This window comes from Charadrius vociferus, unplaced genomic scaffold (genome assembly GCF_000708025.1).
Source record: "Charadrius vociferus isolate BGI_N301 unplaced genomic scaffold, ASM70802v2 scaffold217, whole genome shotgun sequence".
Taxonomy (NCBI): Eukaryota; Metazoa; Chordata; class Aves; order Charadriiformes; family Charadriidae; genus Charadrius; species Charadrius vociferus.
The window spans coordinates 1219429-1237530 of record NW_009649190.1 but is presented as its reverse complement, the minus strand read 5'-3'; the positions used below and the strand labels follow the sequence as shown (position 1 = coordinate 1237530).

Here is an 18102-nt window from a genome sequence, read left to right as displayed (position 1 = left end):
AGCAATCCATTGAGTATGAACACAGGAGACAAAGTCTAGTTTCTATGTAAGAGGAGGGACTGCTGGAAAGGAGAGTTACCTTTATACCCCAATTTATTCCTTTTGAAGAAAAAAGTGAGCAACACGGTTTGGGTGTGTCTGTCATGGTGTTGCTGGTGGTGTATTATTATTCTTCATCAAACCTTTGCAGCTGCAAGAGCATCTTCTGTTTTTTTTCTGGTTTAGTAGCTTTCCCCATTCCAGCTGAGTAACAGGGTTGGGGAATGGCAGGGGATGTGCATGAAAGAAAAAATGGTCGTTCCCTGGCTGTGGTTAAGAGTCTCATTTTTGTCTGCCACCTAATTTGCTTCATAAAATATTTGTGCATCCTTTTATTTGGTTGCCAGCCTAAGTTTCTTCTGTGTCAAAGTCTGGCTGCCTCTGGTGTAGGGGCCCCTAAACGGGCTACAGGAATGTTTTAAAAAATCATAACTAACTTGCACTGGTCTTCACTTTCAGAAACTAGGGACCTAAATGCACCATTGTTTAACTGTAGCAGTTGTGGTAAAACAGTCTAGCAAAGTTCCCATGTCCTTATGCATTCTTTCTCAGAAATACAATTAAATGTAATATTCTAGTGTTCATGAAAAGTATCCTTACCTTGCCTGATTTGAGGATACTGTATTTCTAAAACAGTGCTTTAATCATAAAATGACATTCTCCATAAAAATCCATCCTGAACTGATAGTTCCCTCGTGATCTCTTGTATTTACATTTACTATAATTAATACTTCAGCCAGCTTATTCCTGAGTTCATTATTATCCTTTCTGTCACAATCTCTGGTATTACTAGATCCTCACAGATATCTCTGTGTATTTTTGAGTTTTCTTTGTTAATCTTCTCTTCCTAAACTTCATAGGGCAGGCCTGAATAACAGTCCTTCAGAAATAATCTCTTCAAACCCCTAAATTATGTCGATTGCCATCTGCTGTAATGCACTTTTGGTCTCAGCTGTGTCCTTCCTTTACAGTAATATGATTAGTACAAGTGCATACAAGTTTCCAAATGTTGGTCTATCATTACCCCCACCAGGTGCCAGGAAAACGTTACACCCCTCTTCCCGATGCCTTTCGCAGGACTTCAGCATTGCTGCATTTAAGCCGTGGTGTCTTCTCTGCCGTGTCTCTCGATTCAGGTCCTTCATGCAAGGATTTCAAAGCAGCTTTCTGCCTTAGTTAGTTATGTTTCTGTGCTTACCTGTCATCACCTCTGTGAGATGACCACAGTTGTTGTTAACACTAATAGTTTTATGTGAAGTAATTTATTATAATTCCCTATATTGTTTCTCCATGACAGGCTTTACAGCAGCCTTAATATAACTGGTTTAAAGTTTAGCATTGTAGCTCGGACTTGGGACACAGGAAAAACAAAATTTCCTTGAAGAAAACTTATCTGCAATCCATGTGATTTTGTTTTAAAACTGACAATACTATAGCCTTTATTTTAGCAATCTAGCCTGAGGCCTACCATTGTTGTATTTTTAAGTATTCTTCTGTTTTTCTTTGTCCAACTTTACCTTTTCCTTTCTTTTTAGTATTCTACCTTTCCAGAATTTTTGATTATTTGTTACTGCTCCATATAGCTGGATGTGGTTTGGGGTGATTGCGTCATGAAACATTTTTTGCCATCTAGTTACTTTTTCAGTAAGCGTGAAAACGCTTTTTGTTTGTGCACTTAGTCATTAAAGTACATCCTGCATAACCACTTTCTTTCCTACTTCCAACAGTCAAGGAGCAGGATGCGAGTGACAGTTGCTTCAGAATAGTTACAGATTTTAAGTATTTTCATTTTCCTGGATTATATGCAGATAACTGGATTCTCCCAGAAGCTTTTTTCCCTTATTCTAAACCAGTTCCACTTTATTCTATTTTGGTTTTAGCATATTTGCTTTGCCAGAGTATCAAATGATTTCATAATTTTAAAGTTTATTTGAGACAGCTACTAAAGACAGTGAAATGCCAATTATGTTGCATCACAAAAGATGCTAGTAAGAGATACTGGAGCTTGCTTAGAGCTCAGGAAAATTAGGATACTGATTTTCATGTGGGTTGTGAGATATTTTAATAATCTTGTCATTAAAATGCTAATAATTTTTCAAATGTTCATGAAATACTGAACCCTTGTGTATATGCTTCTTCTGACATACTGTTCTTTCTTTTGTCTTACTCCAGTTTAGAACTGGAAAATTTACAAACTTCTTTAACATATTGTAGCTCTTGTACTCTTCTTTTACCCAACTTTCATCTTGAGAAAAATGATAACTGATGATCCAGTTACAGTTACCACCCAGCACAGATTTAAAAAATGGTAGCATGTTATATAAAGTATCTTTTTTTTATCTGTGGAGATTTGATCTTTGGTACTTATTTTTTCGGTACCTGAATCAAATTAATCAGTAGATAACTCTTTGTAACAGTTTTAGTTTCAACTGACTTGGTTTTTTTTATGGGAGAAGAAGTGTCTGCTTGGTGTTTTTGATCACACCTCTTGTCTAAGTGTTCCTAGCAAGTTTTAGATTCATCGGTGACGGACTGACAATCAGTGGAGCATAGCCTTGGAGTAAAGTTACTATTGGGATGCTGTGCCCCCTGGGACCAGAATGGTCTTCTGGGCTGCTGGGTTTAGCAGTAAGAGTCTGTGTGAAGAGGGAGAGGGTAGATCTTTGCTTCAGTCTTTACCTCTCGTTCTGTCTCCTTTCATTCTGCATCAACTCAACTTGTTTTCATGACGTGGAGGAGGAAATGAACTTGATCCTTTAGGTAGCTGGGAACTTACATAATTTTATTTGGATAATGTTAAATAATGTTGAAAGGGATTACTTATTTAAATATAAGTGGTGATATCATCATATCTGTGTAGCATATTGAAGAACGTGGTTCAGAATTTTGGTTGCAGAACAAATATAACAAGTCTTTAGAAACATTCTTACTCTAGCAGCACCCACAATTCAGAGTGGTGGGAAAGCAGACAAGGGAGGTGCTGTCTTACCTAAAACCATTTCTAGAAGACTGAGCAACTGAGATTCTGTGTGCTATATTGTTCACTTTTGCTGTATTTCTTAATTTTCAGCTTTCCTGAAATGCAGTATTTCCAGCAAGAGAATGTGAGGAAAATTCTTACAGATGTTCTGTTCTGCTATGCCAGAGAAAATGAGCAGTTGCTTTATAAACAGGTAATGAAAATACTGTACAGGTGGCATTCATTGACTCAACGTCTTCTATACGGTTTGACAATAATGTAGTTCTGTTGTATTGAAGTTGTATCATAATGCTAAAGTAATCAAAGAGCTGCTTGTCAGCTGGATAGTAAGAAAAGTAAGCTCATTGAATAACATATGCTTTTCCCTCATAAGACGGTCCCTCAAATTGTTTTCTTTAAGGTTGCTAAGTTGTCTAACTTCAAATTTCTTAATAAACAACATCTTTTTCTTCAGTGTTGGTTAAGAAAGAAAAAGAAAAAGAAAGGTTTTCTGGGCTTAGGTAAAGAAAGAAAGTACGCAGCAGGATTAAAAATGGTACTGAATAAACAAAAAAAATTTGCAATTTCTGAAATTTAGGCAAAGTTACTGTTTTGAGTTATATGTAATATTTTCAGTTCTTCCTCAGAGTGGTAAAGCCATGCAGTACGTTAGCAAATAGATCCTTTATCTAACCTTGTAGCATCCGAATACAATGCAGCTAACAAATGCCTCTTGACTGAAGGATAAGGGTGCTACAAATACCACTTTCACAGTGTTACCTGAAGGACAGCCTGCTCAAACCATTTTTGATAAAATGGTAAAGAAAGCCTTAAAGCTGCACTAACTATGCGTCCATATGGGATACAGGCTAAATTAATTTAACATTTGTTCTGAAGGTTTTGAAGCGAGCATAAGCTCGGTACTAAATTAATGTAGCAAGACCAATACGCAGAGTTACCAACATAAGTATATTTGTATTTGTTTCTCCAGGCTATTAACTTTAGGGTGAGTAAGGACTGACAGACTGAGGGATGCCATGTGCGTGGACAAGGGGTAAACGGTTGAGGAGTAAAGTTCACACAGACAAAAAAAAAAAAATCACGACAAAAATACAGAGTTTCAGTAAATGTGAAGATTTTTAAAAGATGCTGTATGCTTTCACGCATGGTCTGTGACCACCCTGTCCTCAAGCCAGGAAATTAGTGGCATTTCATGAAAAGACCAACACATATGAGTTGAAGGAACAGTTGCTTCTGAAGAACTGTCATACAGATTATATTAAAAAATCAAATATATAGTTATCAAACATATCAAATCTCCATCAGCTTGTTATTTCTCATGCTTGACAGACTGTGAGCAAGGAAGTCTTGCATGATAAAAAGAAAAAATGAGATTTGTGAGCTGTATTTTGAAGGGCACTGCTAAAGAAAACACTTCAGCAGTATTCAGCCTCCCATTTCTAGTGAATATAGGCCAGAGTACTGATGACGGGAAAATGGAAGAACACATTCCAGCTAATTTAGTCTATCATTTATTGAACAAGAAGTATTATTTTACTCTTTGATATGACTTAAAAGGACTTAATTACCCTCTGCTCATATTTAAAATCCTCTTGATTCCTTACTAAGAAATAATACCTTTCTACATAAGGATGGAATATTTAGCCAGATCAAATTTAAAAAAAAAAGCCCTGAGTTTCATCACAAGCTGTTAAAGCTATTATTTTCTACTAGGTGACACCCCGTTTAACATAGACCATATTGTTAATAGTTATGGGATTTTATTGAATTAATGAGACTGTTATCATGTAGTAGAATGTCTTGCTGAGTTAATTGAAACTGCAGAGATTATATAAATGGTATTAATGAACTTTGACTGCCTGATGCCTCAGCTTTAATAAAGACTGCTTGGTGGGCTAAATGAACATAGGCAGATAAAAGAACAGGTTCAATTTTGCGAGCCTACAGGCTGTTGACAAAGAAAACTTCTTTACCTCTGTTTTCAACTGGTGTTGCATCAGTAGTGCAGTAATTTCAGGATGGGGTTGCCACAGGACTAAAGGGAGAGGTGAAGTGCAGAAAATTAAAAAAAAACTGGATCACAAAAAAACGTTGATTTTACCTCTCTGAAGTGCGTTTAGTTTATCACCCAAGTCTTGTGGTGCCAACTCCACAAAACAGCAAATGATTGTGGGTTTCCTTTCTTTGGTGGACGTGTGTCAATTTTATTAGGAGCTTTTCTTTTTTCTTACCTCATTTTGAAAGTGTCGTTTTGTTTGGGTTTTTTACATTAATGTTCCTGTTAGCTTAATACTAACAATCCTGCTTTTTTGTCTCCGTTCCCTCTCTTTTGAGATAACGTTTCTTTCATGTCCATCAGTACCCTTCTCTGAATTAGCTAACAGGAAGAAGAGTTTGTAGTGGCAACAGGATATGTTTTTTCCCATCTTTTAGCAAATACCTATTTTGCAGTCAACCTTCCTGTCCTACTATTTTTATTGGTTCTGTTTTTCCATTGACTCAAACCCCACTTCTCATAATAATTTCCACTAGACCAAATCCTAGCATATTTTCTTGAATATAAAGAAGGTTACCGTTAATTCATCAATATCAGATCACCTCCAAGCTGCTTTCTCCCCAGTGACCTGAACACAAAGCCCAAATTGAGGTGTTTGTCTTCATATTCAGTATCCATCGTGGGACTGGTCCTGTTGTTCTCTATTAGAATTCCTCTGTCTCATTTGTATGTCTGACCACATGCAAAGGCTACATTTGCCATAATGATTTTAACACTTGGCCAATAAATGAAAACTTATACTTCTGTCTGTCAACATCTGTACAGAACCTGATGTTTCTCTTTCAAAATATTTGGAAAAAGTTCTAGTTCTTTGACAATTTGCATCCTTGTAAATAAAGTGTATTTGAAGTTTACAACATCTGATTGAAACTATTACATAGCTTCAGCATATAGTCTTACAAGATGCAATCAATAATGTTTATTTAATATGCATATATGCGTGAAAGTTGTCTTTGTAGTAGTGTTTGTGGTTTTTTGACCAGCGTGAAGTAACATTTTATTTGATGAGGAAAAAGATTTTCTGTCCCTAGTCAAATGGAGTAGAATGCTGTGAAGCTGTATTACAGATTTTAAAGACAGAATCCTCACCGGGATCATTGAATTTTTAAATAGCAGCTGTAAATATAAAATCTAAAGAGAATAGCATATTGTACTTAAGAATATGTAAAAATTACTCCTAGCATTCTTCTGTAAGATTGGTGCCAAAATTCTGGTCCTAGTTACACTGAAAAGAAATAGTGACAATTAAGCTAAATCACTGGGCTAACTATTGTTCACTCATGATTTGATTGCCCTTAGAGGAGTCAATACGATTTTGAAATGCATTGATTCACTTTTCATTGTAGAAATGCTATATTTCTGGTTTTCTTTCTAAACCATAGCCTGTATTATTAAATCAATATTTTGTTGTAGCTGGGAAGTGTCATAAAATTATCTGAGCACTGTCAACTTATTTATTAACACTAAAGAGTTTTAGTAAACTGCAGCATTGAAAAAATACGTGTATGCATATTACACTGGTGGCTTTTCTTGCCAAGCTAAAAATCTCTAAACATTTGAAGTACTCCTGTAACTGAAAGATCAGAGGTATCTTTTTGAAATCCTGATATTTCATCATCTGTTTGTTTTGTTTTTGTTGTATGTGGGCAGCCACATTATAATTCTACTTTATTATAAATTTGATATATTATTATGTTGGAAGAATGCATGATGTGCTTTTATCTTTTATAACTAATTCTTATTTTATATCCTCTTTTTTTTTCTTCAGCTTATATGTTTACAGCTTAGGTGATAGTTCTATTAGATAGTCGAGTTTTTGGCATTTCCATTTCTCTTATTTCATGTTAGTATATCAGGGCGAATAAAAGATTAGACATGCAGCTGTAATTAACTGAGGGCTGTGAGTATGTATGAAAGTACTACCAAGTACTACCCAGGTTATCTACAGTTTATTTAAATATTTTTGCCACTTATATTTATTGTCTAATCCTGGACATATCTCCCCATCTCTCCTATTCCTTTCCCTGGTATGACCGTAAGACTTTCAGAAATCTAAAGCTGTCAATTTGAAATCTAAGCCATGTTGTTGTGTTTGGGAATTTTATACCAGGTCCTGAAATCAAGGGGCTACATTGGGTTTAATCTTTTTTTTTCCTAACTGAGTTTCTGTTTAGCCTCCATCTTTCTAAGTAGTCCTTAAAGGTTCACAAATAGGAAAAGAAAGAAAAACACCAAACTTCAGTAGTTTTGTTGTCTTTAGCTTTGCCCAGTTCACTGACTGCTATTGCTTCAACCCTACAGTTGCTATAACAGTCATCTCAGTCTCAGAAATAAACTTTCCTAGGATTTCAGTGGATAGCACACAGAGAAATTCCCAAACCTCTTTTTTTTTCTTCAACACTGCTAGTTGTTGGAATTTCCTCTTATGAACAGACAAAATTCACTAACATGCATCCAAGCACACACAAAATAGATCATTTAGAGAAGGCTTCCACGTCTACCTCTCTGCTCAGCTTGGACCACTTAAGGAAAATCCCCATTATTTCCAATAAAAGTGAAAGAGTTTTAGTAGTTAATGGATCTGCTTGATACATATGAAGCTGATAAGCTAACTCACTGGTATTGAATACTCTTTAAATGCTACATGGAGTATCAAGTGATATACCAGCAAAGCAGCACGGTAGCTGCACAAGCACGGGAGTCTTGGAAAATCAAGTGGAGAGGCTTCCTAGCTTGGAAGTGCAAGCGTAAGAGTAGAACAGCTCCTGTCTGGGGACCCATCACCTGGCTCCTGACAGCAGCCTCAAATGCCTTTGAGCTTGATGGGCCATCCCTAGTGCTCTTTCTGCCAACGGGATAGACAAGATGGTCTTCCCGGCACCCCTGTCTGCCCAGAGCGTGCACCTGGAGTTGGGACTGAGGATGCATTTGGTGAAGCAATTGCACCTTTGAACTGGAGCGCCACTGGCAGCACACTCTTCCTCCTGCACCAGGGCAAAGACTCCACCAGAGCAAGACCCAGCAGGGGTAGCCTGAGTGCCTGGCAGCAAGCCCTGGCTGTAGTTGGTGGTTTTGGGCTGAGGTCAGGAGTTCCTTCCCATCAGAGTGACCCCTGTGTCCAGAGGCAGCCAGACAGGTGTCAACCTTTCATCCCACATCTCTTCCGTCACTGAAGAGCTCCCCTTGCTTCTTCTGTGTGTCTGACCCCACCAAAAACTGTAGCTTTAGTTCCTATCTGCCGTCCTAGTCCAGCACTGGGAGCCCAACTCCCCTGACATAACCAAATTCCCCAGTGATGACACCCCAAATCCTCCTTTCCTCTGATCTAATCTGAGGGAAGGGGCTGAATATCTGCTGAAGTTTCATTCTTCAGGCTATAGTTTTACCTGCCAGTGTGTTGCTGCTTGCCAGCTGGATTGCTTGTTTCCTGAAGCGGTTGCTTCTGCTCCTGATAACAAATTGACATCCCCCAGGTGATTCAAGCCAAGCACCGCTGGCCACCCTGGGTGGCCCAGCCACGCTTCTAGTGCTGGCCCAAGTCCTCAACTACCCACCATTTTTTTCTCTTCCAATCCTGCATGCTTCTGTATTTTTTTTCTATATCTTAATATAGATTGCACGTATAAGTAATAGTTTTTAATGGAACAGTACCTATGCATTGTGTTATAATGAGTTTATTTTTAATAATGAAATAACGACTTTAAAAAAAAGGGTAAAAACCCATTTTATTTCTCATGTCTGTAGGAATATAAGTTTCATTTTCTGATTTCCCAAATAGCTGCCCTTGTCTCCTCTAAAGGCTACTGCTATGCTGGTTTTGGAACATTATCAAATAAGAAATAATGTTAAATTTTGTAATTTGTCCCTATTGCAGATCTTTGTACTGTGGATCATGATTGTAATTATAAATAAAATTCATATTTATGAACATAGATCTTGGAGTAAACTGCCAGGTGCAGGGTTGACTACCATTGCCAATTTGTTGTCTGCTGTGTTAGAAAAGGGGAGAATAGCTTGCTTCCTTGTATTACAGAAGAATAAACACTTGGATTTAATCAGAATTTAAGATAAAAGCCATTGATGAAACTGTTCTGTTAAGAATATAAAAGTTCCTGCTTTTAGTTATTCTGCACCTATTCTTGCTGGTTGCCTGATGCTATGTTTTATGAACTATTACATGACTGGAAAGTCTTACTCTACTTCTGCTTCCTTTTATGTTTAGGGTATGCATGAACTTTTAGCTCCCATTGTCTTTATCCTGCATTGTGACCACCAAGCTTTTTCACATGCCAGTGAAGCTGCACAACCAAGGCAAGCATTGTGTTTTATTCGTATAGCATTAAAAATCTGCCTTCTTAAAAAAAAGAAATTAAGTTGGCTGGGCTATAACTTATGTGTTCCTTAATTCTTTGTTTATAATTGATAAATTGGTATCAGAAACGGTTGTATCCTCCTGCTCTTACGGCAACGTCCTTATTTCATCTTCCTTACCACACCTTCTGAAATGGGGATTAAAAATGTAGACTTTGTCCTCTTCACAGATATTAGCTGGCCAAAAAAAAGGAAGGCAAGAAACCTAAAGGGAAACCTTAAGCAAAAAGCTTACATACCTACTGTTTCTCCTCATTCTTATTGCCAGAAATGGTTTCGGTTTTGTCATTGCAGAGAGGAGGCAAATTAGAGAACTGCAGTCATAGAACAGACATGTTACCAACTGTCTTTCCTCATATCTTAAAAGAGAAAAAAAAAGCAATGTAGAGAAATTGTTGTGATTGATATTTCTTTCATCACCTGCAATGTTGTAGCTGCAATATCTGACTGTCCTTTGACTTGATAGTAACATTAAGTTTAGCTATTGATTCTTCATTTCACTCAACCTGTGTGGGTGTGTGCATGTAATCATACACGTATGTATGAAATATTACGTCACACACAATTGTCTGTCAGCCAAATTCAGATGCTTTTTTTCTTCCCCTATATGTAAAGCTTTTTTTGCTGGCTTTTTTTTTTTTTTTTTTAAAGAAACTAGTTGCCGCCTTGTATCACTTATGATATTAAGGTAATTTCTTTTCATTTGTCTTTATGCACTCTCTTTTGGAGTCCAGCAGTGAATAAAAGCCAAGTTAATTATGTGTACTATATAATATAACCTCTGTTAGCACCCCTCAACGTGATTGTCCAAAGGCAGTTAAGCATAAGGATGGAGATTATTTACAAGTGTGTGTTTTTATTCAATGTCTGTCCTTTGATATCCTGAAATTACCTAGAAGATGCTCTGCAATGCTAAGTAACTTAAAATAACGATGTGTTATGCACAGCATTCTGTTCCATCCCCACTGAAAAAGTAGAGCTAAGCAGCAAAATAGATGGAAAAGAGGTGCTGTCACTGATTAATTGCTGTTAAAGTACAATAAAAATACAGGCTATTAAAACAAAACAAATTAATGTTTTGATACTGCATATTTGACCAGTAACCATATTTTTTTTTTTGTTTGGGACAAACAGTGATAGATTGTGCAGCAATCAATTATTCTAGATCAAGCATATTCAAATAATACATTGTGACATTCAGTAATTTGTTATTTGGAATAATTAGATGGTTACTTCATTGTAGTGCAGACAAGGCAGCTAATTTGTTTTTGATCTTTATAAAAAGGAAAGACTTCATTTGTTCAATGGAGTTGCTCTTTTTAATTAAAAAGGCTAGTTTTCTCATTTGCACTTTATATGAAAGTTGGCTTATAAATACATAATAGTACATGCAGAACGCTGACCAAAAATAAACATTCACATTTGGATTGTTCACTGTTGCCTTTTTCAGCGAGGAAATGAAAGTTCTTTTGAATCCTGAATATCTGGAACATGATGCCTAGTAAGTTTTAACAACTTCCTTTACATTTAATTCGCTCTTATTTGTAATACATTATTTAACACCAAGTTTCTGGGTTTTTCCCCTTCAGTGCAATGTTCACACGTCTTATGAAAACTGCAGAACATTGGTTTTCAACTTTTGAACATGACAGTCAGAAGGTAAATATCGCTCTAAAATGTTTTACAAACACGGATTCTCCTATGTATGAGTGATGCTGTTGTGTAGCATTCAAAAGAAGGCCTGTCATAGGCATATCTATGTGCCCAAAACCTGTGCAAATGTCATGTTAAAGAAATGCCTATGGGCAGTGTTTAACATATTGAGACTTGAATTGGTTTAAATTGTTTACAATATAAACTATTTGCTGTGAAAGCAAAACTTTGATCCTAGACTGTCCATCACAGGTCAGGGTGCATCTTTCTCTGACTTCATCATTACATTTCCTTCCTTTTTTTCCCTCTTGACCTCAGGGTATTCAAACTGAGGGAATGTCTGTGTCCTCAGATCTTCTGTGTAGCTGTAGAGATGTCACGTCATTTAGTATGTTGCTTCTTTTCATGGAAAAACTTTTCCTGCATTCTGAGTTTAGTTCTACAGAACGCTTCTTTGCAGGGACCATCTAGGCCTTGCCTGTAACCGTTTTTTATGCATGGTGTGAAGGACAATTCCCTCTGTCCATTTTGCCTGTCAATTGCTCAAGATTTCCTTTGAATACTTTTTTCCTGTCTCTTTGTCTGTTTGCTTTTCTCTTTTTTTTTTAATTCTGAGAAATTATTTCTGTGATGGGGTGTATGTAGAAGGCTCTAGCAAAACATAGCCATATTACCAGCATTGCCAAGACTTGCAGTGTATTATATCCTAAAAGAGTTGTCCTCCAAACTTAGCTCCAGCTTGATTCATTTCAGCATTTTTCACATAGACCGTGGGGTGAGTATCTAGAGTTAACAAAAGATTAATAAGAATTTGGTTGAGTTTGGATGTCCACACGTGTGTACCAAAACCTATATTTGCGAACTGTAGTTAGGGAGTGCGAGTCTGAGAGGAGGTTTTACCTGTCTGTTGAAGAAAAAGACGCTCACCCAAGACTCACATACAAGCTTCTATTTTCTTTAAATGTTTAAGTGTTATCTGTGTATATATTTTATTAGACATGGAGCATTAGTATCTTGGCCTAAGCTATCTACAGTTATAAATTACTATTTGGATTTGGGTCTTTACATAATTCTCAGTAACTAAGGATAAAGCATATGAGATACAAATTTTATGAACTTATTACATAGTCACTTTTATTCCAACAACAAAGCTGTGAGACACGTTTCTCTGAGTGTAGCTTTTCAAAATTCAGTGTATTCAAATGTATTTGTTCCAATTTCTGTGACAGAGGTGGTAAAGTCTGAGGTTGAATTTTATTCCAGGAAATAACTAGGTCTCCTTACAGCTTTACAGTGTTTGGGTAGGAGGTGAAAGTTTACATTGCCCTTTCCAGTCCTTTTGTGGCATAAAAAATTAACAATGCAAAGCGCATGGATTAATATCTAGTTGTTTGTTCTTGTTCTTTGCAAACATGTATAATCTTTAATAATCCTTTCTTGTACGTATGCCTTTTACAATCATGACTTTGAGGGTTGGCTACATAATAAAGTCTGAGTCTTCACAAAGGAAGCAATGAAATGTGCTCAGAGAGACATGTTACATTTTATAGCCTCTAACAGTTGGTTCCATTACTCCCAATTGCCATTAGAGAAGCTTCTCCAGCTACTCCATTCCCTAGTGGTTAATGAGAGAAATCTGTCCATGGTTTATACTTGTAGTAGGTCCTAGCCTTTCTTTACTGCTGCAGCATTTGTTTCCTAAACGCATGAGTATATAAATTGTATTAGTCTCAACTGCCAGCCATGTCAGTTTGTGTTGTGATAGGTAACGTTTTGTGGCAGGATTTGGTGACTCTGTTCCTAATACTTGATCTGAATTTTTCAGCTGCATTTCACTGATATCCTTATTTAAACTGTTCTTAGAGGTGAACCTGATGGTCTCCTGTAAACGGTATAAGCGCATCTCTGAGCCATCCCTCTTGTCTTTTTATTGTGAATGGCATCCCTTTAGAAATCATCATTTATATTTTGTGTTAGCACTAGATGACTAAACCCATGCTCTCAAGCGTTTTCCAGGACTCAGAAGCTCACAAAATGAAAACGGGTGTTTTGTCTTGTATCGCAACTTAATATATAGTGAATATGGGCAGGGGCACAGTATCATGTTGTCCACTTGGCTTCTGTGCTTTAGGCACAGGCACTGTGAGTCATTTCTAGTTAATCATTTTGGCGGCTTGGTTATATTAGTTTATTTGAGCATCCTTCTGTTTGGGCTGTTTTTTTCACACCAGCTGATGTGATTTTTTGGAGCAATTTCAACTGACTAAATGTAGTGTCATTTTCTCAACTGAATTGCATGAGAGGAGACAACAGATATGTCATATGCACTCTGGTCATCCACTGAGCTTCTTGGTGGAGTGCACTAAATCGGGAGGCATGGACAGTCAAGGCATTGATAATTAATTGCAACTGCTGTCCCCACCGATTCTGTCACACTTTGAAGATTTCTGTTAATGGGGTTAATTTCTGAGATGCTGAGGAACTGCATTTTGATGGATACTATTTACCTGTGCTTTTAAAAATGGCAAGCCAGCACATATTATTTGATGCACTTAGCCATGTTGATACTCAGTCAGTCTGACAGTCAGTGCTGCATTATGCCAAGGTGCATAAATGCTGCGAGTGACAAATAACTCTAGTTTTGCACTCCTCTGTAGGAGGAAGCTTGCATTAGTTTTGATATTCAGAATCTTTTGACACTTGAGCCAGTGTTTAAGACTCTGTCTTCTAATTTTGTAAAGATGGCTTTAAACCCCCAGATGACTAATGATGTAAAGGCTAATCTGGGTAACTAGCTCGTCTTCTCATATTACAAGTTCAACTAAGTGGAAACATTCTAAGGTTGAGATTTCTATACAAGAATCTATGCCTATAATTGAGAAAAGCTCAAAAATACATACCTTTTGAGTCATCAGAGTTATGAGTGCATACAGTGGTCAAGCTGAAGTTAAGCTCAACTTGAATAAACCAGAATAAAGTTCACACTCCTGATGTGTGCCAGCTGCTGCAACATGCACAGTCTATGAGTACGTACAGTTACATACTTTTATGATTAGTTTCAAAGACAAATTGCTATAGTTATGCAAAAAATCACTATAGACTGGCATTTAGCATTAAGGTAATGCTATCATATCACATTTTAAGAGTGGTTTTCTGTATAGATTGCAAGGAGATTAGTAGATACACATTTTTCCAGTACTTTGTGTTCTAGCATATGACCGAGAAAATAATGAAATGGGTCTGAAACAACACTAGGAAATAGCCGTACAATGGAGAAAGAAAAATCAGGGTAAAAAGAAGGCTGCCTGATTTGGTAATAAAGAAGTTAATAGAATAATTAAAAAAGGAGGTAGGAGAAATATCCTTTCCAAACATACTTGCAGCCGTGAAGAACCTTAGTTCTCCTTTCTTTGTTATTGAATATTAAAAATAATGTGCTTTTCACTGTATTGAATCCAGTGAATTTGTCTTTCGACAGTTAAGCTATAATGAAGTCTTCTGAAAGTATTAACCCTTTGACCCTGATAATGCTTCTCTATCAATATACTGAGCAAAAGGGTAGAAAAACAGTAACTGTTTTTTAAAGTGAAGCTTTCAGGTCAGAGAGCCATGATGACAAATTGCAACAAAGTAATTCCAAAATCTTCTCTTCTTACTGTTCCAGTTTTCCCTCTTTTATATCTTTAACATTGTTCCTGAAAACTTAATTCTCCATTTCCCTTTCCCCAAGCTTTCTCTTGATAGGTTTGACTTGTTCCTTTTTATTTCTCATCCTCCTTTTTACATGTTTCCTATTCAGTGGCGTTCATTACTTGCTGCACTTCTTTCTGCCATTCTGTCTCTTTTTCAATAATATTTCACTCTTTTGCAAGAAGAACCAATTTAAATCGGTATCAGGTTCAAGGATGCTAATACTCCAGTAGTTGCATTCCTCTGTTTGTGTCATGTTCTAGATCATGGCATAGTTTGTACAACCTCTAAGTCCAACCAACTACCATCCAACCGTCAGGTTCATCTATCTGTTCGATTTCTTTTTTGTTTTAAAAGTTTTCTGATGCTTTATCAAAGTTAGGTTGATTTTGAGGTACAGCGACCCAATTTTCTGAGCAAGGGAAGCCTGTTTAGAAGGGATTGTTTGATAATAAGTTATTTTATATTTGGTATGCATTTTATTGTCCTCTGAGGGCATATATTCTCTAATAAGTTACCATTCATCTGCTTTGCTCTGGACTGACTCAGACTGTTGATATTAAAGCTAAAATAAAACTGTCAACTCTGTCAGACCATGAAAAGCAAAGCGCGCACATAAGAATTGACATGCAGAACGAGGAGAGGAACCTTGGCACACCTGGGAAGGGGAATCCCACAATACCTTCCACAGAAGTGGATACTTGAGGTTCCTCTATTGCTGGAAAAGAAAGGAGTTGTTAGTGTTATTATGCTTACTTGGAAGCCAATGATTACAACAAAACAAATCTTTTGTAGACAGTCCCTTTAGACGATAAGGCTTCATGAGATGTTCTTTTTTTCCCCATTTTCTGTGTCTGCAGGAGAAAGATGTGATGATTACACCTATGCCATTTGCAAGGCCACAGGACTTAGGCCCATCTATTGCTATTGTAGCGAAAGTAAACCAAATTCAGGATCATCTGCTGAAGAAACATGATATTGAGCTGTACATGCATCTGAACCGACTGGAAATTGCTCCACAGATTTATGGACTGTAAGTGTTTGCAAAGCATTATTTAATTTAATTCCTTCTATTTTCATTTCATTATATTAGGACATTTTTTTCCTTAAATTTTGGACTAGAGGAATGGGGCTAAAAAGAAGTACTTCTTATCTCTTAGAACTTTTTCAGTTGGCAGCATTACAGTAAATGATACTCCCCTTGTATTTGTGACAGTGGCATTCCCAGTGCAGATAAAGTCCGTTCAGCTACGTATTAGTGAACTTGATGAAGACTCCCAGTTCAGTGATGAAGTATGTACTGAATTGAGTACACGTTCTACCTGTGGCTTTCCTATAAGAAGAAATGGAATAGCAGGACACAAAGAAGGGGGGAAGGGGAATATAATTATCATTGAATGGTTTATTTACTTAATTTTATCACCAGTTCAGTATTGGTGAACTTTTCCCTATTGCAAAAATGGGGTTTTGGATACTGGTAATACAGGTGTGGTGGGGCATGTTAAAAGTAAAGGCATGGTTAAAAGTTAAAAGCATAAAAAATAAAGTATATGTATACGGAGGCAGTCCGGATAGTCCGTTTTCCATTAAGCTGGCTCAGATCCATTCAGCTGGTTGTGTATTGTGTGCCCCATTCCAGGGGGCCTTATTGGGCCAGGTGTGACTTTGGATGTGGCCTTGTCCACGTGTTTGCACACCATTCATCAGAAACAGTTATGGCTGTTATAGTCAGTCTGGGTCTATACAGAGCGTGCAACTTGGATGAACCGTGAATAACTGTGAACTGAGTGTGGTTTTGAGGAAGATTTTTGCCTTCATTGTCTGGAATTCTAGACATTTGAATCATTTTGATCATTCCTTTAAGAGTTGACAAGCCATATGTGCAGTTGCAGTGACAGAAAAATGACACTTTTAATTTTAATTTTTTTTTTTTTACTTTTTGCAATTATTTCAAATAAGGTTGGCTTTGCCTTAAATGAAGAAAAAAAGTTTCATTTAAGGGTGTGAATTTCCAAATGTAATTGTGAATTGCATTTAACAACTCAATAGAAAATGTAGAAAGGGAGGGAAAAGGTGACTGTATAAATGTCAGGCCATAACTGCAATACTTAACATTAAAGTCTAATTTGATGTTATAGTAAAATGGAAAAATGGTGCGACATAGTATACCCTCAAGAGAAGTAGTAGTCCCAGACTTACAAATAACATATATTAGGAAGTAATATGTAATTCTACAAAACTTATTTAAATAGTTTTGATAGGAATGGGTTACAGGGACAGGAAGAATAAACCAAATAAACGTAAGGTATTAAAAGTGTGAAGAGGACAGATTGTCCTATTAGTGTATTTTTTGCATAGTGTAGAGTTGTGTATTTTCTTATATCTTCACTAGTCTGGAAGAGAAAGCAAGCATCCCTAATAAACTTCAGGGGTGGTAATTAATAAGTAGGCAGTATAAATATCAAGGAAAACAAAAAGACAGTGTTTCTTTTTTATGAAGTCTTATGAAAACACATAGAAAATAAAATAAGATAAACCTCAGAAATTTACAAACAGATATTTTAGGGCAAAAATAATTTGTACTGTAGGTATTCAGTATAAGATTTTGCCTTTCAGTAAGAGAAATAATTGAAAGAAAAAATTAGACTTTAGCTCAAAACATAACATTATAATAACAGAAGAACGGTGCAGTCTGGTGGCATAAATAGAACTGAATCTGAATAAAGAAATTTACAGTTAAAGGAATGAATTATGAGAGAGAGCTTCAGGCTGACTATCAGGAAAACCTTACTAACAGGGAGCTGTTAGACTGTAAAATAATATATCAAAATTAACAAAGGAAAACCCATCAGAATATTTTAAAGACAGGCTTTGAAAAGCTCTCAGAAATGGGTAGTATCACAGAGAATCAGTCTGCATTGGCAAAAGAGGAAAGTGGGTTGCCTGTGAGGTCATATCCTTCTCTGATTTATGATTTAATATAGAGGACAGAAGAAAAAGAAAGGGAAAAGAACATGACTGTGTTGTATTATTCTCACCTTTAATGATGTCTGAACTCTTCAGAACAATAATTTCCAGTAGTGAGTCAACTGACAGTCTCAGATGCTGGATCTTTTCCTGTATTTAACATTTTTTGAACTAGAAACAGCATTTCTTAAACATAATAGGTTATTAACAATTGCTAAACCTAACCCAAGTGCAGAATTCATGTAAGCTCTTTGTTGAAGTTTATTGTTTTGCTGAAGTTTGTTGGATTTGCCAACAATAAATATCCATCTGTCAGCCTTGATATCACTCAAAAAATATACAAATA

General features: G+C 36.6%; 1 protein-coding gene across 1 annotated transcript in view; it reads left to right on the top strand.

The window, feature by feature from the left end:
* Positions 1 to 18102, top strand: part of TBC1D5 (TBC1 domain family, member 5) — a 295469-nt gene that overhangs the window by 156671 nt on the left and 120696 nt on the right. The window contains exons 8-12 of the mRNA XM_009888924.1: positions 3110 to 3212; positions 9298 to 9386; positions 10897 to 10947; positions 11036 to 11105; positions 15650 to 15822. Of these exons, the coding sequence (XP_009887226.1) occupies positions 3110 to 3212; positions 9298 to 9386; positions 10897 to 10947; positions 11036 to 11105; positions 15650 to 15822 (486 nt within the window). The remainder of the gene's footprint in view (positions 1 to 3109; positions 3213 to 9297; positions 9387 to 10896; positions 10948 to 11035; positions 11106 to 15649; positions 15823 to 18102) is intronic.